Source organism: Jaculus jaculus, chromosome 17, assembly GCF_020740685.1.
Source record: "Jaculus jaculus isolate mJacJac1 chromosome 17, mJacJac1.mat.Y.cur, whole genome shotgun sequence".
In the NCBI taxonomy this organism is placed as follows: Eukaryota; Metazoa; Chordata; class Mammalia; order Rodentia; family Dipodidae; genus Jaculus; species Jaculus jaculus.
In genome coordinates, this window is record NC_059118.1 from 20,192,389 (window position 1) to 20,218,246 (window position 25,858).

General features: G+C 55.0%; 3 protein-coding genes and 1 long non-coding RNA gene across 13 annotated transcripts in view; 2 read left to right on the top strand and 2 right to left on the bottom strand.

Annotated features, from left to right (window-relative positions):
- On the bottom strand, positions 1-12,827 carry Pcbp4 (poly(rC) binding protein 4). Of its 2 annotated transcripts, none has more exons than XM_045136772.1 (13): positions 12,677-12,827; positions 3,757-3,901; positions 3,579-3,602; positions 3,436-3,468; positions 3,116-3,232; positions 2,806-2,937; positions 2,322-2,450; positions 2,021-2,095; positions 1,803-1,847; positions 1,671-1,734; positions 1,515-1,567; positions 1,257-1,426; positions 1-687 (listed from the first exon to the last, which is right to left on the bottom strand). In XM_045136772.1, the coding sequence occupies exons 2-13, from the start codon at positions 3,835-3,837 to the stop codon at positions 621-623; spliced, it is 990 nt and encodes a 329-aa protein (XP_044992707.1). In that variant the 5' UTR covers positions 3,838-3,901; positions 12,677-12,827; the 3' UTR covers positions 1-620. The 2 variants fall into 2 exon arrangements, with proteins under 2 accessions (XP_044992707.1, XP_004664358.1); XM_004664301.3 differs by having other exon boundaries at positions 1-884; positions 12,677-12,826.
- On the top strand, positions 12,244-16,711 carry LOC123455566. The gene is made up of 3 exons (XR_006633991.1): positions 12,244-12,377; positions 14,882-15,119; positions 16,033-16,711. It is a non-coding gene; the product is annotated as an uncharacterized LOC123455566 (long non-coding RNA).
- On the bottom strand, positions 14,796-20,951 carry Abhd14b (abhydrolase domain containing 14B). 4 transcript variants are annotated; one of them, XM_045136784.1, is made up of 4 exons: positions 20,847-20,951; positions 18,438-18,678; positions 15,990-16,231; positions 14,796-15,239 (listed from the first exon to the last, which is right to left on the bottom strand). In XM_045136784.1, the coding sequence occupies exons 2-4, from the start codon at positions 18,646-18,648 to the stop codon at positions 15,060-15,062; spliced, it is 633 nt and encodes a 210-aa protein (XP_044992719.1). In that variant the 5' UTR covers positions 18,649-18,678; positions 20,847-20,951; the 3' UTR covers positions 14,796-15,059. The 4 variants fall into 4 exon arrangements, with proteins under 4 accessions (XP_044992719.1, XP_044992716.1, XP_044992717.1 ...); XM_045136781.1 differs by having other exon boundaries at positions 20,792-20,917; XM_045136782.1 differs by lacking the exon at positions 20,847-20,951 and adding an exon at positions 19,862-19,929.
- Positions 19,787-25,858, top strand: part of Abhd14a (abhydrolase domain containing 14A) — a 10,815-nt gene continuing 4,743 nt past the window's right edge. The window contains exons 1-3 of one of the 6 annotated variants that reach the window (XM_045136775.1): positions 19,787-19,805; positions 25,261-25,469; positions 25,615-25,730. In XM_045136775.1, coding sequence (XP_044992710.1) covers positions 19,791-19,805; positions 25,261-25,469; positions 25,615-25,730 — 340 coding nt within the window. In that variant the 5' untranslated portion in view covers positions 19,787-19,790. Of the gene's footprint in view, positions 19,806-20,004; positions 20,294-20,935; positions 21,068-21,094; positions 21,114-25,174; positions 25,470-25,614; positions 25,731-25,858 lie in introns of those variants that run through there. The other 5 variants (XM_004664305.2, XM_045136778.1, XM_045136776.1 and 2 more) reach the window with 5 other exon arrangements.

A 25,858-nucleotide genomic window follows, 5' to 3' on the forward strand; every position in this document is an offset into this window, starting at 1 on the left:
TTCTGGTCGCTGAGAATGTTTATTCAAAAACAGGGATTGAAAAAACTGTACAGAGTGTCTGCTGCTGAGAACTGGGCCCCTGCCCCCAGGCCACGGCCCCTGCTACTGGCAGAGCCCCCTCTTTGGGTTGCCCCCTGACAAGCCCAGCCAGTCCGTTCCAGTCAGAAGGGTATCAGTGGAAACAGCAGGATCTGCAGGGAGTGGAGAGAAGCCTGGGCCCAGCCACCCCTGGGCCCTCCTCCAATTCCCACGGGGGCAACAGGCCAAACACCCTAAAGGGATGCAGAGTACATAAGTAGCTTCCCATGGCAGGACAACAGGGAGCCCCCCCCCAAGTTCCCTGCATCCAAGCACAGGGCTGAAAGGTGGGGTCCCAGCCCTGGGGCTGCTGCAGCTCCCAAAACCCTGGGCCAGAAACTTCCCCCTCTCTGAGGAGGATCTCCAAAGACCAGGGCAGGGTGGGGGTGGGGGTGCATCCATGCGTCTGGCGTTAGCGGCGCTTGGGACCCCAGGGTGGAGTCTCCTCGGGCGGGGAGGATGCGAAGGCAGCCCCTGCCGGTGGTCCTGCCTGGCCCAGCCTGTGCCTCAGCCGGCCTCAGTAGGGGGAGAATTTCTGCCGCTCAGCTTTCTTGCTCCCATTGGCCGCTGCCATCTTGGCAGTGTAGGCCGCCAAGCCCGGCGGTGGCCCTGGGGAAGCAGGTGGTAGAGCCAAGAAGGGCACTGGCTTGAGGCCGATGAAGTTGGAGAGGGAGATGGCATAGGGTGTGCCCAGCAGGCCTGGGGGAGCCGTGGGCAGGGCCGTCAGGGGCGGCGAGAAGGGAGTGGGCAGGTCTGCGGGGGCTGAGCCAGGCGTCCCCCCAGAGGTAGACTTGGCCGTCTCTAGACTGGAGAGAGGGACACAGAGGGGAGATGAAGGGGAAGGTGGGAGTGAGACAGGGGCCACTGAGGGCAGATACAAGCCATCACGCTGAGCCAAAAGACAGGGGTGGGTGTGTTTGGAGGAAAGAGAGAAGCAAGAGGGCAGAAAGGACAGGCAAACGTAGCATGGGATAAAAGGAGCAACGTGGGGAGGAGAACCAGGGAAAAGGGGCGACGGGTTAGGGTTAGGACGTGAGGGACAGGCGCAGGGAGAAGACAGGGCAACGATGGTTGCCAGGGGAAGAGGAGAGGAGGCTGAAAAAGTGAGAGGAATGTCTGGAGAGAGAGATCAGCCCTTCCTTCCCACCTATGACCCTTGGCCAGCACCCCATGCTCACCAGGCAGTGATGAGGTACTGGGCCAGGGCGATGGAGACGGGTGAGCCAGTGATGGTCACATGTCGCTCGCCAGCACCCTCTGCTTGGTTCCCAATCTTGATGTGTGCCCCTGACATCTGCCGGATCTCGCTGATCTTGCTGCCCTGGCGCCCGATCACGCAGCCAATCAGCTAAGGGTAAGGCAGAATTTAACCCTTTAACCAGGGCTTAGGTCTGTAGATTCCCCTCCCCAACCCCTTAAATTAACCCTTTGCTCACATCATTGGGAACCAGGAACTCCTGTGAGCTTGTCTGTGTGCCAGGATCCAGTCCTAAAGTGGAGAGGAGGACTCAGTGTTGCTCTGGGTCTCTGTGGCCCCGCGTGCCCACTTCAGGGAGCTGCCCAGCCTCTGCCCTCCTGCAAGAATAGCTTACCTGGCACCACACTGGGTGAGGCAAAGGGAACTGCATGGCCTGAGAGCTGCTGGAGCTTGGTGACCTGGGCCAAAGAAGCAGGGTCAGAAGGGGCAGTTCAAGAAGGGGTTCCCGGGGCTGTGGGTCACTCACCTCAGCAGGGGTCACTGCTCCATACTGACCCTGGACAGAGAAGCCCTGGGGGGGGGGGTGGGCAAAGCAGGTGAAAGGTCAGGGCATTATTTGTTCAGATCACTTTCTGCCCCCTCATCAGACTCCCAATTCCCTCTTCTTCCCCATCCCAGCCCCCCCACACCCCCACACCTTGCCCTCTTAATAATGTTTCCCACTCCTGCCACTGTCCCCCTCACCTGGTTAGCGGAGAGAAGGACAGTACCTAGGGAGAGGCTTGGATGATACGGGATAGTGGCTCCTTTGGGTGGGGACTGGAAGGCAATGAGGGAGGCTTTGTCAGAACCTTCTCAGGTCCCCCCTTGTTTTTCCAAACATCCCCGGGGCTCCCCAGGGAAATGTTATCAGCGAGTGCCCGAGACAGCCAGTAGCCCACAGCTACAGCCCTGTCCCACTTGGTATCACAGGCACAAGGGTCTGGGCATTTTGAGAGTCAGTCGAGGGCCCCTCCCTTGCCCTCTCCCCAACTCCATGCAGCACCTCCAGGATGACGGCGCAGATCTGGCGCACACACAGGATGATGGCATCAGGCACCCCAGACACGGTGACAGCACGCTCTGTGGAATTGGGGAGCAGATCCCCTGCCACCTGCACTTGGGCTCCTGTAGTCTGCAAGTAGAACATAATGACTGGGGTCGGAGAGATGGCTCAGTGGTTAAGACGCATGCCTGCAGAGTCAAAGGACCCAGGTTCGATTCCCCAGCACCCACCTACAGCCAGATGCACAAGGTGGCGCACTCGTCTGGAGTTCGTTCGCAGTGGCTGGGGGCCACTCTCTCTCTCTTTCTCTCTCTCTCAATAAATAAACCCTGCAGTCCCGACTCACAGTGATCCTTCTGCCTCTGCCTCCCAAGTGCCAGGATCAAAGGTGTGGTCAGAAAAGGGCTGGCCTGGCTAAGAGCTTCCCCTTTCCCAAGTTAGAGGGCGGGAGCTACCTGTGAGCGGGGTATCCCTCTCCCCTCACCTCTCGGATCTCCTTGATCTTGGTGCCCGCCTTCCCAATGAGCGAGCCACACTGGCTGGCAGGGATGACAAGGCGCAGGGTCACAGGAGGCCTGGAGACATTGCCACCATTTGCAGGAGCAGCACAAAGGTCCTAGAGCAAGGGAACAGTGGGTTGGCGCCCTTTCTACTCTCCTATAAAGGAATCAAGAGGCTGCTCCCTCCCCAGACTCCCTCCCAGGGAACACAACCTTGAACTTTGCTTCCCTCCAGCAGAGCCAGGCTCTTCCCAGGCAACCACCCTTGGACTCCCACCCTGGGTGGCCACAGACCTCATCCAGCTTAAAGGCGATCATGGAGACTGCATGGAAGACAGCTGCGGTAGACCCAGTGATGGTAGTGATGCGCTCAGGGCATGAGCCCTCAGAGATGGTTATCCGGGCACTGCTCTGTAAGTGCGAGATGAGCACTGGGCAGCAGGGCGTCTTACTCCCCTCTGGTGCCAGACATGGGTCTGCCTGCCCCACTCACCAGGCCCCAGCCAAAGCTGGAGACCACCACCTCTCAGACAGGCACTCAAGCGATCATCGGTCATCATCTCAGTTCAAAGGGAAAGACAGGCCCTGGGCCCCTCCCCTGAGCCCATCCTCACCTGCTCCCGGATTCGCTTTACAGTCTCTCCCTTCTGCAGGAGACAAAACGGAGAACCAACGTCAGCCCGAGGGGTCATCGCCTCCCTACCCTAGGCTGAGGCTCAGGTTGGTGGGAACGTGCACATCAGAACTGGGCACCTACCTTCCCAATGATGCTGCCTACTTCCTGCAAAGACAAGAGTGGAGTCAGAGGAACACAAGTATCCCACGCCCAGCCCCTCCTGGACCCCAAGCAGGGGGACCCCAGGGATACAGCACTGACACCACATTTGCCTGAATTCACCGCGTCTTAAGCCGGGGCAGCCCCCCTCCTCACTCACCTTGCCGTGCATCAGCATCCGCAGCGTGAGGGTGATGCTGAGCTCTGGCTCCTCCTCCAGCCCCGCATCTGAGCTGCTCATCCTGTGAGGCGGGGCTGGGGCCACAGTGGCCTGGGATTGTGTCCACGCTGTGGCCTGGCTGGCTCTGGCAAGGGCAGTGGAAAAAGTCAGAGAGCCGCCCTGCTCACCTCGTGGCCGCTCTTACATAGGGACCCCAGAGCCAGAGAAGGGAGACAGCATGGACCTTGAGGTCCAAAATAAGTAAATAGACTAAAGAGTAGGCCTGTGTATATGTCCCTGGCTGTGTAACCCTGGACAGGTCATTTAACCCTCCTGGGCCTCAGCTTTTCCCCATCTATGAAAGAGGTGCCAAACCCTATCCTCAATATTATGAGTTGAGAGCCCGGTGTGGTGACGCACGCCTTTAATCCCAGCACTCGGGTGGCAGGGGTAGGAGGATCGCCATGAGTTTGAGGCCACCCTGAGACTATGTGGCGAATTCCAGGCCAGCCTGAGCTAGAGTGAGACCCTACCTCAAAAAAAAAAAAAAAAAAGTTAAGTAGGCGAGATGCCTCAGTGGTTAAGGCACTTGCTTGCAAACCCCAAGGACCTGGGTTCAGTTCCCCAGGACTCACATAAAGCCAGATGCACAAAGTGGTGCATGCATCTCAAGTCTGTTTGCAAAGACTAGAGGACCTGGCACTCCCATATTCATACCTCCCCTTGCCTCTTTGTGTCAAATAAATAAATAAAATATTTATTATTGTTTTCTTAAGTTATGAGAGTTAAAGGGACAAACAGGCTGGTGAGATAGCTCAGTCAGTAAAGTGCTTGCCTCACAACCATGAAGACCTGAGTTCAATCCCCAGTACCCACATTAAAAAAACAATGCGGGGCTGGAGAAATGGTTTAGCGGTTAAGCGCTTACCTGTGAAGCCTAAGGACCCCAGTTCAAGGCTCAATTCCCCAGAACCCACGTTAGCCACATGCACAAGGGGGCGCACGCGTCTGGAGTTCGTTTGCAGTGGCTGGAAGCCCTGGCGCGCCCACTCTCTTCTCTCTCTCTCTCTCTGCCTCTTTCTCTCTGTCACTCTCAAATAAATAAATAAAATTAAAAAAAAAGCAATGCAGCCAAACATAGTGACACATGCCTTTAATCCCGGCACTTGAGAGGCACAAGTAGGAGGAATGCCACAAGTTCAAGGCCACCCTGAGACTACACAGTGAAGTCCAGGTCAGTTGAATTAGAGTGAGACCCTACCTGGGGTGGGTGTGGTGGAAGGCACCTATAATCTCAGTGCTGGGGACAAGGACACAGAAGGATCCTCTGGGCTCACTGGCTAGCTAGTCTAACCTAATTAATGAACTCTGGGTCCATAAGAGACTCTGTCTCAAAGGAAACAGATGGTCTTTCTGAAGAGAAAGAATGACAATCAAAGCTGTCCTCTGGTCTCTACATGCACATGTGTATAACACACACACACATACACACACACACACACACACAGAGAGACAGGGAGGGAGGGAGGAGCACCCTTCCCTTCCTCACAGATAGAAAGACGGTCCAGCAGCTGAATGCTTGCTTAGAACGCACCATGCTCTGGGTTCAAGCTCTAGCATCACACAAAAAGAATTGAAGAGAGCCATGATTTGGAAGGTAGGATCCCTGTGGACTGGGACTCCAAGTTAAAGTTAAGGTTGAAAGTTTGCTCCAACCCAGGCACAGTAATGTGTGTCTATAACTCCAGCAGCCCAGCCCAGGGGCTGAAGCAGAGGGTTGTGAGTTCAAGGCCAACCTGGGCTACAGAGTAAGACCCCCATCTAAAATAAATAAGTAAAAAAGAAAAGGGGCTGGAGAGATGGCTCAGCAGTTTAGGTGCTTGCACACAAAGCCAAAGGACCTGGGTTCGATTGTCCAGTACCCACACAAAGCCACATTCACAAAGTGATGCATGTGTCAGGAGTTCATTTGCAATGGCAGGAGGCCCTGGTGTGCCCATTCCCCCACCTCTTTCTATCTCTGTCAGATAAATAAATATTTTAAAAGGGAGAGATGGCTTAGTGGTTAAGGCACTTGCCTGCAAAGCCTAAGGACCCAGGTTCAAATCTTCAGGTCTCACGTAAGCCAGATGCCCAAGATAGCGCATGTGTCTAGAGTTCGTTTGCAGTGGCTAGAGGCCCTGATGTGCCCCTTCTCCCCTCCCCTCTCTCCCTCCCTCCCTCTTTCTCTCCTCTCTCTCTCATTTATTTATTTATTTATTAGAATCAGAAAGAGAGCAAGAGTGAGAATGGGCGCACCAGGGGTTCCAACCACTGCAAATGAACTCCACATTCGTGCGCCCCTTGTACATCTGACTGACGTGGGTCCTGGGGAATCGAACCTGGCTCCTCTAACTTTGCAAGCAAGCGTCTTAACCGCTAAGCCATCCCTTCAGCCTTCTCTTTTTTAAAAAAGAGTTTTTTAAAAAATTGTTTTCATTTATTTATTAAATACAGGGAGAGAGAGTGAGAATGGGCATGCCAGGGCCTCTAGCTACTGCAAACAAACTCCAGACGCATGTGCCACCATGTGCATCTGGCTGACATGGGACCTGGAGATTTAAACCTAGGTCCTTATGGCTTCACAGGCGTGCATCTTAACAGCTAAGCCATCTTGCCAGCCTCCTCTCTCTGTTCCTAATAAATAAATATATTTAAAAATAAAAGATGATGTTAATGAAAGGCAAGAGCTTCCAAAGGCCAGGGCCTGGCTGGCTTGAGTTGGAGTGGCTAGCTCAACCATGGCGATTTGGAAGGGAAGGTGGCTATGTTCTTGGAGGGACCCTCTAGCCCCTGCCTCTCATCAGGCAAAGGCTTGAGGCAGGAGCCCTGTGAGGTGATTTGATTCCCACCCACTAGAGCAGAGGTTCTCTGCTGTGGGTGAGATGCCCTCAGCACTGGGCTGAGGCAAGGGAACAGTCTAACAGCAGCATTTTCAACCTCTTTGCCATGAACTGGGCATGGCCCTGGCCACATTCCTGCCCAGAATACTCCACTGGACCAGAAACATGTCACTTGGTCTCATTTTCCTCACTCCTAAAGCAGATAGGCTCCGTCTCCTTAGGACTGGGTGGGTAGTGGGTAAAGAGGGATTTGGTGGGTTGCAGGAATGTCAAGGCCATGAACTGATGGAGGAAGGCCGAGCCTGAGATTAGCTGCTGGGATTAGCTCAGTTGCCAACCCTCCCACGCGACCCCTTTGCATGCCCCAACTTAATCCTGAACCTTAATCCTCCTTAGAAACCCTTCTTCAGCAGCGGTTGTCTCCCTCCCCAAGGCTGAGCCTCTGTGGTGAGCTCACTGGGGATCTGAACTCAAGGAAGGACCAACTGGTGCCCTGCCCTGGCCCAGAAAACCCTAGCCATACAAATTCCTTCTCTCCAGAAAGATGTGGGGACATGGGACAGGAAGATGGCTTAGTGGTTAAGGTAATTGCCTGCCAAACCAAAGGACCCAGATTTGATTCCCCCAGGACCCACATAAGCCAGTTGCGCAAAGCGGTACATGCATCTGGAGTTTGTTTGCAGTGGCTGCAGGCCCTGGAATACCCGTCCTCATTCTCTCGCTTTCAAAAATAAATAAAAAAAAATGTAATCAAAAGATGTGAGGGCACACAAGATAAGTGTGCCAGGATGAGAGCACTTTGGAGGACTCCAGGACACGTTCCTGGCTCAGCCCCTCGTCCATCTTGTCGCGAGGGGCAAAGGGCACGGCACTCTCTCCAAAGCCCCCTTCTGGGTCTCCCTGACAAGCAGTTTAGGTGTGGGGATGGGTAGTGGGCTTCTGGTCTGGCTTTGTCTCAGGAAACCCTTTCCTCGTGGTGGGGATAATCGCCACATTTCTAGGCGCACTGCCCCCCCGGCGCCCACTCCTCCTTCCATCTGACTAACCGCCACAGGCTCGCCGCAGGGTGGAGACCAGCCGCACATTCAGAGCCTGTGCCCTCCGGGCATCCTGGCCAACCTCGCGCTGGCTGCCCTTGCTAGACATTCCCCTGGCTGCCTGCACTTCCCCCATCAAAGCACTTGTGATGACGTGCTTGGTTTTGGTCTCCCTGGACAGCCAAGCCTGGGAGCCCCTTAGGGCAGGAGCCAAAGCTGCCACCTTCTCCTTGTGTCCCCAGGGCTCGGTTCCCAGCCGGGCGGAGAAGGTGCCCATAACATGCCGGGGAGCTGCACAGACTGGGAGCTAATGTACAGAGGCTCTGTAACCTGCCTAAGGTCACAGAGACAGGGGCAGAGTCTGGCCCACAAGTCAGCGTTGTCTGAGGCCTCATCATGTGAGGTCTAGGCTTTGCTTGTCTTGTCTGGGAGACCCCTGCGTGGGTAATGGATGCTTATCCTGTTTGTAAAGTTTATCCAGGACCATCGTCTTAAGTTCCAGAATTTCGTGGGGGTACAAAGGTCACCTATAAGGTGACAAGCAGTGGGAGAACTGACAATGTCATCATACCATCTTCTCACTTCTTTTGGCTCCCTGGGGCAAAAAAGGGGGGGGGCAAGAGGGCTGGAGAGACTGCGCAGCAGTTGAGGCGCTTGTCTGCTAAGCCTAAGGATCCAGGTTCGATTCTCCAGGTGCCATGTAAGCCAGATGTACAAGGGGGCATATGCATCTGGAGTTCACCTGCAGTGGCTAGAGGCCCTGACGTGCCCATTCTCTCCCTCTCTGTCTGTCTCAAATAAATAAAAATAAATATTAAAAATTAAATTAATTAATTTAAAAAAATTAAGGGGGGCAGGAGGGCTGGAATACAGCCGGAGCTGGAATTCCTTCCACGAAGACCCCCAAGGTCTGCAGCAGAGACCTACGGCCCCAAACTCAATAGGTGGCCTTGGCCTAACCCTCTCAGACCAGTCCTGGCCCTTACCCACCTGCACTGCTGGGGACCAAGGGTTAGAGAGTCGCTGGTCTCTGTGCCTTTCCTGGTCTAAGGCACCCTCACATCTTTCTTGTCTTATTTTAAAATTTATTTTGGTTTATTTATTTGAGAGAGAGAGAAAGAGGCAGAGAGAGGGAGAGAAAGAATGGGCGCACTAGGGCCTCCAGCCACCACAAACAAACTCCAGACACGTGCACCTCCTTGTGCATCTGGCTTACGTGGGTTCTGGGGAATCCATCTGAGGTCCTTCGGCTTTGCAGGCAAACGCCTTAACCGCTAAGCCATCTCTTTCTTGTCTTTTAAGAGTAAATGAGGCTCTGGACCGGTCTCCAGATTGTTCTCCCACGTACACACAAGACACCCTAAGTATCAACAGCCTTGTGGGGCATCTCCCGAAGCCCTGCCCTCACTGGGGTTCTACGGCACTCCTTGCTACTCCAGCCTGGTGGGTCCCAGGTCTCTGCTGGGCCACCCACATGGCAGCCACACATCATGCCACACTGACCTCCAGCTCACCTCTGAGGGTGCCCAGCCTGTCCTGGTCAGCAGGGCTCCCCGGCAGATCACCCCACACTTAAGAGTAGGTCTCTGACCTCGAGCTCCCTAGACCCACCCCCTCCCCAGACCCAATGCCCACTCCTTCTGTCCCTGGCTTGCAGCCATTCAGGCAGGAGGGAGAGAAGGAGGGGGGGTGACAGCTGTGTAAGCGATGGTGGCTGCCCCCTTCCTGCCCCTCCCCCCCAGCTGTCTCTCTCCCATGACAGCTGCCCAATCAAAGGGCCGGGGGCTTAGCCAGCTCCCCCCACATGCAGGGATCAAGTGTCTACCCTGGCTTTGTTCTGGTATAAGAACAATCCAGGGGAGGGGAGGGCTCCAGGGGCCAGTTGACTCAAGTAGACTGGCCCGCCCCTTGGGGGATTCCCTTGGCTTGGCAGGCTAGAGTGTCTGGACCAGCTAGGGCCTCGTGGACCCACCTGGGTTAGGGAAGGTAGGGGATCCAGTCTATAGCTTCACCCCATCTCGTATCTCCCTACATCCCCCTGAGCATTTCCAGTTACCCACCTAGCAGCCTCCTCCTGTCTCTGCTCCAAAGGCAGCCATACTGGCCACACCCAGTGATGCTGAGAAACACTGAGCATCGGGCAACAGCAGGGTGTGGCATGAGGGTGACTGCTGGGCCTAGGAGGGGGGGAGGGGGCCAGCGCTGAGGGCTCCTGTGACTCCTGATGCCCATCCCCTACTCTAGGGATGATCAACCTGGTCTCCACGAAAGTGCCCAGCATGCCGGGCGTGGTGACGCAAACCGTTAACCCCAGAACTAGGGAGGCAGAAGTAGGAGGATCGCCGTGAGTTCAGCACCAGCTTGAGACTATCTAGTGAATTCTAGGTCAGCCTGGGCTAGAGCAAGACCCTACCTAGAAAAACCAAGGGGGGGGGGGGGAGGAGGATCTTCCCAGCATTCTCAGACTCATGGGTCCAGCGTCAGCCTCTCAAGAAAGCAGAAAGAGAAAGGATGGGAAAGTGGGCACTCGTGGGACAGCCTGGGGACTTTAAGCTCCACATTTGTTTCTTGATGCAGATCTGGCTCATAAAATGCCAGGGAAGAGGAGATGTAGGCGTCAGAAATGCTACCGTCCCTTCGAAGTTCTCCAAGGGTCGTCACAGGCAAGGGAAACCAAGGCAGGACCACACTGGTGTAAGCCTCACTCTCTGGTACCCATCCCCTCACTGTCTCCCCCAAGGTGAGAACGCCATTGTCCATGCTGAAGACTGCATGCTCACCTAGCTACTCAGCAGCTCTCCATGACTCCCTAGTGCCCAAGGAGTAAAGCCTGATCTCCAAGGGCAGGCAATGGAGGCCTTTCATGGTCCAGCCCTTGCCTTCTCCAGTCTCCTCTCCCCCGTTCCCCGTAAACATCGGGCCCCTAAATAGGCCTAGTACCTTCAGGCCTCTGAGCTTTTGCCCTGGCTGATGACCTAGCTTGAAATGCTCATCTGACAAGATCCCTCTCAAAGGCCTCCTCCTCTGGGGGTACCCTCCCCCAACCTTCTACATCAGATAAAAATCCCTCTGGCCTCTGGGCCTCCTGAAAAATATAGTTGCAAGTCAAAGCTTTGAGTCCCAGTTGGGCGCTTCTGAGCCTCTTTCTGCTACAGGAAGATAGGAAATTTGAGACTGGCCCTGTGTATTTGGGAGCAGAGAGAAGAGTCAGGGTTCTCAGAACTTGTATGGAGGGGGGAGATATTTGAGGCCCAGTGTCCTGGGACTAAGAGAACAGCCACATGAGCACAATCAGGACCTGCCTAGCCAGAATTTCCAATTTTCCTCCCAGCATCCAGCTCCTGTTGTTTTCCCACATCTAGGGGTTCTCAATGCAGGTTGCTGAGGTGAGGCACTTGAGGGTTCTAGGTGGGTGGGTGGGGGGGTCAGAGAAGGTTCCTCCCAAAAGGAAGGGGAGCCAGAAGTACTGGAGTGTGACACAGGTTTCACAGCGTTGAGGTGGACTCGGCCAATCACAACTAAAGAGGCAACACCAATCAAGAGAGGAAGGAACCTGAGGTCCAGAGGGAAAGTTGTTTATAAGGCTGCGTGAGTGGCAATGGGAGGACCGAAAAGAACGCACGGGTACACCTGCCCGTCCGTCTACGGCTCTTTCCTCAAGGGGTCAGCACCGCCGGGCAACGGTGATGGAGGCTGGAGCGAGCGAGAGCCGACACAGGGTGGGGCAGGCCGGTCTCCCTGCGGCCTGGGCCTGCCAGGGTGTGTGGGCCGCAGCCTGCTCCCAGCCCCCCACCCTGAGCATGCAAGAAGAACAATCTCCTTGTGTTTGGGCAGCCTGAGCCTGCATGTTGATGAAGGCGGCGGGTGGGGGCTGGGATGGGGACACTTTGGAAGTTAAGGAAAGGGGGGGGGTGGGGGTTCCAGGACCTGAAGGGGTGAGATCCTCAAATGGGGAATCATGAGGGCCCCCTAGGTGCCGGCCCTAAAGCCACCAGGATGAGCCCTGTTAACAGTGAGGTCCCGAGCTCAGCTCCCAGGGATTGTGTGGTGTGTAAGAGCTCTTTGTAAGGGAAGGAGGGCCTCTGGGGACACATGTCCTACTGGTTCATCGCGAAGGTGATCATCCTTGGGCTTCGTTGGGACCCAGTTCCCCAACACTCTTGGAGGAAGAGATGCAAGTGACTCAGGGGGGCATCCCCTTGAAGACCATTCCCCCTGGGTGCCAGGGTGGGGCGGGGCCCTGGGGGTGCCACAGGTCTCAAGATGGCGGGCCTGGGCTAGGGGAGTGAGGACGGCCGACACCTCCCTCTCTGGGCCAGATGTACATGAGGGCCAAGTGAATGTAAGTAGCCGGACCCCACCCCCACTCCGAACCCCCCAGGACCCTAGGCAAGAAACGAGGTCAGAGGAGCAGAAGAGCCACTGGCAAGGAGGTACCACTTTGCGCCCCCCCCCCCCAAGTACCATCTCCATCTCCCTTGGGCCTAGAGGTCTGTGTCTGGCTCCTGCAAAGACTGCAGAGAACGGGAAGGGGTGTGTGTGTGTGTGTGTGCGTGCGTGTGCACGCGAGCCAGGAGCTGCAGGAGAACGGCAAGAACAGAGAACAGAGGCTGGGCCAGAACCCGAATCCAAGGCAAGAGATCCAGAAAAGAGCAGCTCAAGAGGCCAGAAACAGCAGAGAAGATGGGGAAACTCAAACCTGGTAACCTCAGGTCTAGGAAACCCTTCCCTGAAGTGGGGGGGGGGGGGGACGACCGTGTTGCTCTAGCAGATCGGAGGGTGGGGGTGAGACGGTGAGACCCACCACCACCTGTGCAGGCCTCAGCCGTGTGGGACAGGGAACGCGTTCCTTGCAATCTCCCCAAGGGCCTAGTCCGTGCAACATGGGTGCAGACTCCCCGCCACCAGCCACCACCCCCACCCCAGCCGAAACCCACCCACCTCCCTCCCCCACCCCCCCGCTGTAAAACTTCACGTCCCGCCCGGCCCCCCGCGCCTTACCTCGCGGAGGCTGTCCTGCGGCGGCGGCGGCGGCGGCGCGGCGGCTGGGCCGCTCAGTCCCACATTGTCCCCGGGAAAGGCGGCCGCTCACAACTGCGAGTGACATCAGCTGCGAACAATGAGGGGTTTGACAGGCGCGGAGCCCGGCCGGCCCGGAGCCCGGCTCCGCGCCCCCCCCATCACCATCCTCCCCCCCCCCCCCCCAACAACCACCACCAACCACCACCACCCTCCTCCTCCTCCTCCCGACTCTCGGCCCGGCCCGCCCGGCCCGCCCCTCTCCCGGGATCCGATTACAGCGCGGCGGGCCCGCCCCAGTGCCGCAGCCGCCGCGCGCCCCGCCCCGCCGTGCCCCGCCCCGAGCTGCGCCCCGGGCGGCCAAGCGCTCCCGGAAGAGCTCCGGCGACCCCTTCCCAACCCCCCACCCCCCCAACCCCCCGCCCCGGCAGCTTCCACTGGCACCAGGCGTGGTGAGGGTGGGTGGGTTGGAGGGTGGTGGTAGGGGGCGACGGAAAGGCAGAGCCTGGAGCAACCCCCCCCCCCCTCCCCACCGCTCCCCCGCAAGCCCCGATCTCCGGGCAGCTGCGCCTGGCTCCCGGCTCGGGGGTCCCACCCTCGGACCCTCAGCCCTGGCCCCTGTGTCTTAAGCTTCTGCACCATCCTCCGCTCCGGCTTCGTTGCCCACCGAGACCTGCTTCTCCCCCGCCCCTCCGTCCCCCGACAGCTTCCGCACCGCACCGCGCGGCCCGGCCCTTGTCCGCGTAGGATGGGTTACTGGAGGAGGGGCCTGAGAACCGTGGTGGTGATTTTTTTTTTGGGGGGGGGGCCTTTATGCATCCTGCCCTGTGATCCCCTGAAATCTACAGCCAGAACGCATCTCTTGCAGCTAGGGGGTCGCAAGGGACAGAGAGTCATTCAGTCCTTTACTGGGAAAGGGGTGGATGGGGTGGGGAGGAGGAGAAGGGGGGTAGCTGAGTCTGCCCTTCCCCCACCGCAGACAGGCAATATTCCTCCCCCCCCCACACCCCTCCTCTGTAATCGGCTCAGCCTGGTCCTACTGACCTCCACCTCCCCCCGCAGTAGAGTTGCTTGGCACCTGGGTATGTGTGGGGGGGGGGGGGTTGGGGAGGGGAATCCAATCTCCCTTTCCCTCCATCTGGCCTGGTGGACAAAGGGCAGGGGGGGGGGACCATCTGGTCCCGTCGGGGTGGGGGAGGAGCCTACGGTGGCAGTCCCAGGGGGAGGGGGAGGGGCGGCGCTCAGGAGACAGCAAGAATGGCCTTGTGGGGTCTAATTGCATCACTTTTATTTCACGGACCTCGGCAGTCTTGTCTTCCCCCACCCCGGGGCAAACTTCAGAGCTGAAAACAAGCTTAGCTGAGAAGACATGGGCTTGACAGACAACCTGGGGAAGTTGTGCAGCGCCCAAAAGGAAAGGGGGGGGGGAGAAAAGCAGAGAGATGTGAGAGACAGGGGTGTTACCTTTCCTTCTGGGGTTGCGGGGGGGGGGGAGGGGAATGTATGGGGGGGAAGAAGGAAGGACAATTCAGGATTGGGACCAAGTGCAACCTGTGGGTGAGAGAGAGAGAAGTCTAGGGCAGGTTACATCCGAAGCCTGGCGAGAGAGGCTCTTACCCGTGAGGCGGCTGGGTCCCCACCTTCCCTAGCAGGAAGGGTCTGCATGGCTGGAAGTGTACATGTACTTGTGCAAACGCTTGTGCGCGCAGGCTGGGCAAAGTACATGAACGTGTGGGCTGCTCCCAAGTGAGGGGTCCCATACGCGAATAGGGATGGCTCTAACCATGCATACATGCATGCATGTATGTACTAGCTATGGCCTAAGAGGGATAGAGTGTGTGGGGTGGGGGGAAATAACTGACCTGCAGGGTAACTGAGGGGAAGATTACTAAGCAAGGAAGAAGTGAAAGCCAGACGGGAACGGCTATAGGAAAAGCTTCTGCATTATCCGCCACCAGATGGTGTCCCTTGAATCCTGAAAATGTTTCCTTTTGATTTTTTTTTTTTTTTTTTTTTTGGTTTTCTGAGGTAGGGTCTCACTGTAGCCCAGGCTGACCTGGAATTCACTATGGAGTCTCAGGGTGGCCTCGAACTCACGGTGATACTCCTACCTCTGCCTCCCGAGTGCTGGGATTAAAGGCGTGCGCCACCACACCCGGCTCCTTTTGATTTTTTTTATCTCCTCAGCCTGAAACTGCAAGAGAAAAGCAGAAAAGACAGACCCCCCCCACTCCAAAAGACAAGAACCCGGACAGACACAGACACACCTGCTGCATGTGGCTCCTGAGCCAGACAGAACCCGTGGAGGAAAAGAGAGCCCCAGGTCCCAAGGCAGGCAGCCCATCCCCAACAGCATGGCAGGGCCTCATGCCAAGCCCTGCAGGAAGTCCAACAGCCCTCTATGCCACTCCTCGGGTTTGTCCAGGTAACAGGGGTGCCCTGCCCCTTTCATGACCAGCACCCTGTGGTTAGGCAGCTTCTTCAGGTGTTCAAAGCTGGTGGAACCCATGGGATCCTGGTCTCCATAAACAATCAGAGATGGGGTCTATGAGAAAGGAAACGGCGTCAAGAGTGTGGAGGCTGACACACCAGCTGTCCCCACCACTTTAAGTCTCTTGCTGGGCTGCCCTGAAGAAGAGAGACAAGCTGGTCCAGTGAAAAGGGGCATGCATTTGCATCTCCCTTGGTTCAGTACAGGGCTTGGCATAGTAATCTACAAAAGGAGAAATTGGTGGGGGGGGAGCAGGTGCTGGAGAGGTAGCCTAGCAGTTAAGGCACTTGCCTGTGAAGCCTATGGACCCAGGTTCGATTCCCCAGTAGCCACGTTAGCAAGTGGCACATGTGTCTGGAGTTCGTTTGCAGAGGCTAGAGGCTCTGGGTGCCCATTTTCTCCCTCCCTCCCCCTTCAAATAGTACAAAAATTTTTTTAAAAAAAGGAGAATTTAAAATAAAATAGGAGAAGTAGGGGACTGGAGAGATGGCTTAGGAGTTAAGGCGTTTGCCTGCAAAGCCAAAGGATCCCTGTTCAACTCTCCAGGACCCACGTAAGCCAGATGCACAAGGGGGCGGCACATGCATCTGGAGTTAGTTTGCAGTGGCTGGAGGCCCTGGCACACCCATTCTTTCTCTCAAATAAATAAATTAATTAAATATTTTTTTAAAAAAAGGAGAAATAAGTAGCTCCTCCCAGAAGCCACCACAGGGTTACCTAGCCCCCAACTAAGGAAGGCCCAAGGATGGACCCTCCTTGGCTCCTGACGGGCATCTGTGCCTCGCGCACACACGCACGCAGTACCTTCACATTGGCATAGTCAGCAGCGGTGATTTTGTCTGTGCAGATGGGAGCCACTGGAACATAGCCCCGGAGCTGGGAGCCAGGCATCGTGAGGAAGGGCAGGGAATACATGCCACTTAATGATGGACTGATCACTACTGGGGAGCCCAACTCCAAGGCATCCACCACAGTTGCCAAGAAGCTGCCAGGGACCAGTTCCCCAACAGGAGCAGGGGCTGCTGCTTCCTTGGAGCGCCCAAGACCTGTAAGGATTTAGGTGAGGAGCAACAAGGGCCGTGAGTAGTTAAACAAGGGTTCCAGGAAGCCCTCCTAGGTCAGTTTCTCTGTGCCCAGGTTCCAATAGTATCCTGCAAAGAATTGAGCTCTGGGGCTGGTGAGAGGGCTCAGAGGGCACTTGCCTATGCCTAAGGACCTAGGTTTGATTCCATGGTACCCACAAAAAGCCAGATACACAAGGTGGTGCATGTGTCAAGTTCATTTGCAGTGGCTGGAAGCCCTGGCATGCCCATTCATTTCTTTTCTCTCTCTATATCACACATGCACAAATAAATGAATAATTATTAAAGCAAAAAAGAATTGAGCTCTGAAGTCTTAATAGGTCTAGATCTAAGTCCCAACTCTCCATTTACTGTTATTTGATATTGTTATTAAAAATTCAAGTTTCCTTTCTTTCCCTCTTTCTTTCTTTCTATTTTTAACAGCTATGACCTTAGGTAAGTCCCCTTAGCCCTCTCTCAGCTTCTGTTCCCCCCTTCTGTTAAAAGGAGACCTGGAAGATCACTCAGTTGCTAAAGCGCTTGCTTCACAGCATGAGAACCTGAGTTTGATTCCCAGCACCCGTGTAAAAATGCCAAGTGTGATGGTGCATGCCTTGTAATACAGACGAGGGTAAGGTGGAGGCAGGAAGATCCCTGGAGATCACTGGCTAGCCAGTCTAACCTCACTGGTGAGCTCCAGGCCATTGAGAGACTGTCTCAAAAAGAGGTGGATGGCTGGGCATGGTGGCACACACCTTTAATCCCAGCACTCAGGAGGCAGAGCTAGGAGGATCGCTGTGAGTTCCAGGCCAGCCTGGGTCTACACAGTAAATTCCAGGTCAGCCTGGGCTAGAGAGAGATCCTACCTTGGGGGGAAAAAAAATAAAAATAAAAACAGAGTTGACAGCATACCTAAGGATGACATCTGGGGTTGTGCTCTTGCCTATACACACACATGGGCGCACATCAGTACACAAACACGTAATGTGTGCGCCTCCCATACACACATGACACACACACCATACATAAAAAGGGGATAGCCAGCACTTGGAAGGCTGCAGTAGGATCGCCATCAGTTCGAGGCTAGAGTTAGACCCTGCTTTGAAGGAATTTTTTTTTTGTTTTCGAGGTAGGGTCTCACTATAGCCCAGGCTGACCTGGAATTCACTATGGAGTCTCAGGGTGGCCTTGAACTCATGGCGATCCTCCTACCTCTGCCTCCCATGGCTTTTTATTATTATTTATTTTTATTTTTTAGAGAGAGCAAGAGACAGAGAATGGCATACCAGGGCCTCCACCACTGCAATCAAACGCCAGACGCTTGCGCCACCTAGTGGACTTGTGCAGCCTTGCCCTGGCCTCACCTTTGTGCATCTGGTTTAGGTGGTACCTGAAGAGTCTTAACGTGGTCCGTAGGTTTCACAGGCCAGCGCCTTAACCACTAAGCCATCTCTTGAGCCCTTCAACGAAATTTTTAAATAAAGAGAGGAAAAGGAAGGAAGACTCAGTAAAGCACCTTTTCACTTAAGCTTGTGAAAACTAATTGCTTAAAAGGCACCTTAGGGCTGGAGAGATGGCTTAGCGGTTAAGCGCTTGCCTATGAAGAAGCCTAAGGACCCAGGTTCGAGGCTTGATTCTCCAGGACCCACGTTAGCCAGATGCACAAGGGGGGGCACGCGTCTGGAGTTCGTCTGCAGTGGCTGGAAGCCCTGGCGTGCCCATTCTCACTCACTCTCTCTCTATCTGCCTCTTTCTCTCTGTCACTCTCAAATAAAAAAATAAAAATGAACAAAAAAAAAAATTAAAAAATAAAAGGCACCTTAGCTGTGAACAGTTGACCCCAGATCAGGTTCCTGAGATCAGGAGCCAGGGTGTGCTTCTGCAGGGAGAGCTCCACCCTCAGCCAGGTCAGTCAGTTTCATAACAACTATTGCTCAGACCTTTGCCCCAAAGCTCAGCCCAGCCCACTGCTGGAAATAGTCCTGCTTAAGCTGGGGACCTGCTCTTGAGGCCTGAAACCATGCCAGATCAGGTTAGCCTTGCTGCCCCTTACACACTTGCCACCAAGAGGTGGGGCCTGGCGGTCCAGGTTATGAAAGGAAGTCGGGGGGGGGGTCCCCATCTCCGCCTGTACCTAGCCCAGGACTCTGCCTACAGGATGACTTAGGCATCTAGCTCCCCTTTTAAGTACCTGGCAGATCGATGGCCACAGCCCGGTAGCCAGCCTCGGCCAGCCTGCGCAGAGTACCCAGGTTCTGCCAGGTCTCGGAGGAGAATCGGATGCCATGCAGCAGCAACACAGAGAAGAGAGCGGTCTGCCCGCTGCCGGGCCTTGCCTCTCGGAAGAAGAGGCTCTGGCCCTGCACCTGGATGGTGGCCTCCCGCTGCTCCACGTGGGCCATGTCCACTGCAGCCGAGCTGATGAAAGGGGCCTGCGGTTCAAAGCCAGGCTGTTGAGGGGTGACAGATCATCTTGCCCAGGGGCAGCAGAGAACAGCAAAGAGACCACCCAAGGCTCCAAAGACCATGATTTAGGGTATTATTCCTGCCTGTCACTCAACTATGTGACCATAGGCCTCAGTTTACTTAACTGAAACATGGGGCAACAGTAAAGTGTGGCAAGGATCTGAAAGCTCATTTAGATCAAGAAAAACAACAGCGGCCACTTAATCCCAGCACTCGGGAGGCAGAGGTAGGAGGATCGCTGTGAGTTCGAGGCCACCCTGAGACTCCATAATGAATTCCAGGTCAGCCTGGGCTAGAGTGAGACCTTACCTCGAAAAAAACAAAAAAATCAAAAGAAAAGAAAAAAGAAAAACAACAGCGAAGCCAGGCGTGGTGGCTCACGCCTTTAATCCCAGCACCCGGGAGGCAGAGGTAGGAGGATCTCCGTGAGTTCAAGGCCACCCCCCTGGGACTGCACAGTGTATTCCAGGTCAGCCTGAGCTACAGCGAGACCCTGCCTTAAAAAACTAAGGGGAAAAAAAAGAAAGACAACAGCTAGGGTGCCTGCTGGCAGTCAGAACCGAAGAATATTTAGGGCTTCTGTTAATGATTATTGTTTTCATTGCTATCCTTTTACACAAAGAGGTGTAATTCAATAGTACTAGTTCATAGGAAGGGAGTGAGTGGGATTAAACGAGGCCACGGGTAATACTCAGTGTGCGGGAATGCCTCGCTGTCTTGTTTATCATCCGCGCTCTGTTACTGCGGGTGAGCTGGCACTGCCTGCAGGAGGGAACCCAAGTTTGTTTGAGGTACAGTTTCACTTTCCAGAGGCAAAAGACAAACAAAAATCAGCTGAAAACAACACCCTGGAGTTCCTGACTACTAAGGATGCGGGTCTCAGAGCGCGCTGGCCACCGCTGGAGCACAACCGGGTGATGCTACCTAAGGTCACCGGTGCGCCCCCCACCCACAGACACACCCCCCCATCCCCCAGCGGGGCTCGCTCGGCCCATTAGGCACACCACAGTTCCTGCTCTGGGGATCCGGAGGAAACACAGAAAGGTGGAGACAGAGGGAGGCGACCTAGAGAGCTGAGATGGGAAAACTTGGGGTAGGTGGGTTCTTACTGGAAAGTTGAAGATAGGGCCGGGAGTGGAGGGTGGGTACCTGGGGAGATATTCGAGGTCTTGCGCAGAAGGCGGGCGAGAACGGACTTGCCGGTGACTCGGGAGGGAAGGGGCTGGACCGGGGGTGGGGACACGGGGCGGGCCGTGCTCCGGTACTCCCTCTTGTGGCCACAAACTGCAGCTGGACGCTTGCGCGCTCTGGACCCCTGGGGTTCTTCTGTCGCCTGCCGGTTTCCCCAAACCCCTCAGTGCTTTCCGATCGTCACATATCTGCTGTCCCTTATAATCCTCACCACCACCCCGCACCCCAGCGCCAAGTCAAGCCTGTAGCTAAATGCCCAGAATGTTTGAGTGCAAGGTTGCGCCTCACAGTGCGCACCAGGTGGCCTCGATCGCTTCCTTGATGGCTCAGAGCCTGTTTCTGAACCTGTAGAATGAGTCCGAATAATGCCAGCTTCGGCGAGTACCACCGGTAAGTAGTGAATCCCACGCCATGCACTATTCAAGGCCTCTCTGGGCCCGGTTGCTGCCACACAGAGCCCTGAGCTAGGACAGACTAGGCGATGACTCTTCATCCAGTGTTGGGGGCCACGGAGCAGGAGCCACCTCGGACAGAGGGAGAGAGGAGAAGAGGAGGAGGGAAGGGGGCCGGGGAAATGCCTGGACGTGACAATAACCAATAATATCTTCGGCTGGAGCGATGGCTCAGCGGTGAAGGCGCTTGTCTGCAAAAGGCTTAAACGACCCTGGGTCGATTCCCCAGCACCCGCGGTAAAGCCAGATGCGCAAAGTGGCGGACACATCTGGAGTTCTTTTGCAGTGGCCAGAGGCCTTGGCGTACCTATTCTCTGTCTCTCTCTAGTTCTCTCCCTCTCTCTCTCCCTACTTGCAAATAAATGAATAATATCTAGCATTGTGCAAGTAAACAAGGTGGTCTCCGTGCCAGGCACTGTTTTGAGGCTTGACATACCCCTAAGTCCTGTGACATCCCCAACGTGGCCTCGGTGCACTTGAGTCCGCCTTACCCCAGTCCCCAACCTCTTCCGAGGTTATCGGATAACAGCCCAGGAGTGTGGACTGCGCAGGCGCACGTCGGTGGCCGCGCTTTCGCCTCCCGGTAACCGAGACCGGGTGGCGGACGCTGCGCTGGGTCCCGGCCGCGCTGCTCCGCTGCTTGGCCGCTTGGCCCTGCCTGGGCGGGGCCGGCCCCACGGCAGCCCATCCGGTCATCCCTGCCTGCAGCCGGGTGAGTGACCCCTGAGCGGGGAAGGAGGTCCGCAGAGTGGCCCGGGGTAGGTCATTCTGGTCCCCGCCGCCTGGGGAGGAGGCCCGGGGAAGGCAGCCTGCACCGCGCGGGGGCGTGTGTTTGTGCGGCGCCCGTGCGGCGTGCGCGGGTCCCCTGTCTGCCTGTACGTCACCCGTGTGTATTTCTCTGCGCGCGCCACGACGCCCGGCCCCATCGTGTTTTTAGCTTTTATTTAATTTACTTGAGAGAGAGAGAGAGAATGGGCACCCCAGGGCCTTCCAGCCACTGCAAACGAACTCCAGTCTCATGTGCCACCTTGTGCATCTGGCCTACATGGGTACTGGGGAATCAACCCTGGGTCCTTTTGGCGTTGCAGGTGAGCGACTTAACCACTAAGAAGCCATCTCTCCAGTCTCCAGTCCTCCATCCTTTTCTCTTTTCTTCGTTTCCTTTCCTTTCTTCTTTTCTTTTTTTTCTCTTTCCTCCTCCCTCCCTCCCTCTTTCCTTCCTTCCTCCCTCCCTCCTCCCCTCCCTCTTTCCTTCCTTCCTCTCTCCCTCTTTCCTTCCTTCCTTCTTCCCTCCCTCCCCTTTTCTTCCTTCCTTCCTCTCTCCCTCCCTCTTTCCTTCCTTCCTCCCTCCCTTTCTTCCTTTCGTGTGTGTATTATACTGGAGGGAATTGACACCAGGGCCTGCTCAATAGTCTAGATAGATAGAGAGTCTCTCTCACTAAGTTGCTCAAGTTAACCTTGAACTTTTGATAGTCCTGCCTCAGCTGCACCACCATGCTGTATATATTGTGTTTTTCCGTGTTTTATTATTTTATTAATTTTTTTTTGCAAGGAGGGAAAGAGAGAGGGATGGAGAGGGAATATGAGAATGGGCACACCAAGGTCTTCTTGCCGCTGCAAACAAACTCCAAATTGCAATCATCGCCTTGTGCGCCTGCCTTTACAAGGGTAGCGGAGAAGCGTCCCCAGGCCAGCAGGCTTTGTAGGCACTCACCACCTTTAACCACGGAGCCATTTCTCCAGCCCGCTTTCACTTTGCTCCTTCTTTATCCTCTCCCTCTTCCTCTCTCCTTCCCTCCCTCCCTCATTCCTTTCTGTTTTCTTGGCTTTTGGGTTTTGTTTTGCTTTGTTTTGTTTTGAGACAGAGTCTTGCTATGTAACCGTAGCTGGCGTTAGATGTGAAGTCATTCTCCTGCTTTATCTCCCCAGTGTTGGGCTATCAGGCCTGGCACCTAACACTGTGCTTCGTTCGTGTGAGTGTGTGTGTGTGTGTGTGTGTGTGTGTGTGTAAAGTTTTGTGGGGGGGGCAGTTGTGATTTGTTTTGAGATAAGGACTACATAGCCCAGATGACCCCAAGTCATCATCCTCCTGCCTCCGTCTTCCCAGTGCTGGGATGACACATGCGGGCTTCCATGCCTGGCCTGCATGTGGTTTCAAAGGATGTATATATGCTTCTGCCTGCCTGCCTGGCACCTGCCCACGTGCATGACTTTGAGGGTGCTTTTGTAAGGGTTTGCGCGCACAGGCCAGTGTGGGTGTGCAAGGAGGCTGCGGTGCATTCTGGGAACTGCTTGCTGAGAAGCAAAGCACGTGGCAGCAAGACCACATGTCTGTACACTGTCGACGCCTGGGTCTCCTTGTCGCTGCGTGTTCTAGCACACTGGGGCAGTCACAGTTCACTCCCCATCCTCCTCTTTAGGACAACTGCCTGTAAGGCCCTTAGAATTCTTTAATATCAACGCAAGCCCTGGGTTGCCAGGGCAACAAGTGACACCCCTTCTCCCCCATCCCCTGTCTGGGAGAAATGCAGGATAGCCCTGGACAGATCACTAAGAAAAGTCCCACATCAGAGCTAACGCCGCATGGAAGGCGTGCGTCCTAGGCTGCCCATGGTCAGGAAGAGGACGGAAAGCCGGGCGTAGTGGTGCACACCTTTGACCCCTGCACTGGCTGAGATAGGAGGATTGCTATAAGTACAAGGCTAGCCTGAGACTACATAGTGAATTCCATGTCAGCCTGGGCTAGAGTGAAAACCTACCTGGTGTGGGGGGCGGGGAGCCTCAGAGAGGTGAGTGTGGCCCAAGACAAAGTCCCAACTCCTGTCCCTACCCTGCACCCAGCTTGTACTCCATAAATGTATTTACTGGGCTCCTGGAACAAGGCAGGGAGGCTCGTCTTGGGTTCAGGAGGATGACAGGTATAGCCCACCCCCACCCACGCTGTTATTTAAATGCCGCAGAAAAGCAGGGTGCAGTGGCTTATGCCTCTAATCCTAACATTGGAGAAGCTGGGGCAGAAGGAGTGCTGTGAATTTGAGGCCTGCCTGGGCTATACATAGGGAGTTTGAGGACAGCCTGACCTATAAAGGCTGAGTGAGACTGGGCTGGAGAGATGGTTTAGCAGTTAAGCGCTTGCCTGTGAAGCCTAAGGACCCCGGTTTAAGGCTTGATTTCCCCAGGACTCACGTAAGCCAGATGCACATGGAGTTCGTTTGCAGTGGCTGGAGGCCCTGGTACACCCATTCTCTCTCTCTCTATCTGCCTGTTTCTCTCTCTGTCACTCTTTAAAAAAATTAATAAAAGAGTGAGACTCTATTTCCACCCCTGACATTCTCTTTAACTGCCTCTTGACAGCTCTTATGGCCATGACATATTCCCATCAATGCTGAAATGCATTCTGACTAGCAGCATTATATATTCAGCATGAGAAAAAGAACTGTTTCTTCCAAACATGCCTTCAAGTGGAGGTCTCTGCAGCCTTTCATCCCCCACCCCCCACCCCCGGTAGGGTCTCACTCTAGCCATGGCTGACCTGGCACTCACTCTGTAGTCCCAGACTGGCCTCGAACACATGGCAGTCCTCCTACCTCTGCCTCCTGAGTACTGGAATTAAAGGTGTGCACCATACGCCCCGCTGAGCCTTTCACCTTCGACAGTCCCCGCTCCCATCACCTGCCAGTTCCATGGTTTCTTTCTTCCAAACCAAGTGTGGCCTGATGCTTAGAAGCTCAGCCCTGGGTTCAAATCCCAGTTCCTCACCTGTTGCTTGGGCTGAGAATTCACCTCTGAGCTTGAAATTTTTTTTTTTAATTTATTTGAGAGAGAAAAACAGAATGGGTGTGTCAGGGCTTCCAACCACTGCAAACGAACTCCAGATGCAGACTGGCTTACGTGGGTGCTGGGGAATCAAACCTGGGTTCTTTGGCTTTGCAGGCAAGCACCTTAACTGCTAAGCCATCTCTCCAGCCCTTCAATTTTTCTCATATGTCAGAGACCTGTAACCTTATCTATTCCCCAGTGTTTTGTTTTGTTTTTCAAGGTAGGGTCTCACTCTAGCCCAGGCTGACCTGGAATTCGCTACGTAGTCTCACAGTGGCCTCAAACTCAGGGAAATCCTCTACCTCTGCCTCCCGAGTGCTGGGCTAAAAGGCGTGCGCCATCATGCCCTGCTCCTCCCATATTTTCTTGTGGACCCGTGAGTGCTTGACGTGGAGGGCCAAGCACAGGGCCTGCAGTCATATTTGCTTGACAGACAGAAGTAGTAGTTTAGGGCTGGGGAGATGGCTTAGCGGTTAAATGCTTGCCTGTGAAGCCTAAGGATCCCGGTTCGAGGCTCGATTCCCCAGGTCCCACGTTAGCCAGATGCACAAGAGGGGGGCACGCATCTGGAGTTCGTTTGCAGTGGCTGCAGGCCCTGGTGCGCCCATTCTCTCTTTCTCCCTATCTGCCTCTTTCTCTCTCTGTCTGTTGCTCTCAAATAAATAAAAATAAGTGAAAAAATTAAAAAAAAAAAAGAGTTGCCTGGAATATACTGGAGCCCCTTTGGTTTAAAAAAAAAAAAAAAAGAAGTAGTAGTTTAGCTGACACAGTGATGTTGGGGACCCTAAGCATACTGTATGCCAGACAGACATCATATACTTCCTCACGCTGTGAGCTATCTGGGCCTCATTATTATATTATATTATATTATATTATATTATATTATATTATATTATATTAATTTGTTATGTTATGTTATGTTATGTTATGTTATGTTATGTTATGTTATGTTATGTTATGTTATGTTATGTTATGTTATGTTATGTTATGTTATGTTAAGGAAAGGAATGAAAGTCGTCTTCATCCAGTGCAAGGGAAGGGGCGAGGGCTGCAGCTCTTCCTTAGCCTGCCTCTCCTCTCCTCCAGACTGCGCTCCTCTCCTCCATGAGCCGGTACCAGGCAGCCTTGCTGTGCCTAGGCCTGTTCATCCTACTACTGTATGTGGGGCGGCCGGGCCCCCTTGAGCAGACTTCCTGGCTCTGGGGAGGCCCCAATGTCACAGTCCTGGCTGGTCTCACCCAAGGCAACGCCCCCATCTTTTACCGCGAGGTGCCGCCACTGCACCGTGGGCGAAGGTGGGTCCCGTGAAACAATCCCAGCCCTGCTGAGCGGGTATGGTGGTGGGGGGCGCTCAGAGCTTGGGAGGACAGTGGAGAAGCCCAGGAAGAGAGAAGGGTGGCTCTTCGGGCCTGTGCCACATGTTTCCCCGTGTGCCCGCAGGGTGGAGGTGGTGCTACTCCATGGAAAGGCCTTTAACTCCCACACGTGGGTGCAGCTGGGCACACTGCAGCTGCTGTCGCAGAGGGGCTACAGGGCTGTGGCCCTTGACCTTCCAGGTGAGCACCCCAACTTTGTGTTTAAGAGGGGCCGGCTTCACGGGGGAAACACAGGAGCTGCTCCTCAAAAGGAGGAATTGGAAGGGGGAGAAGCCATGAGGTGTAGCTGGGTCCATGTGGACTCCAAG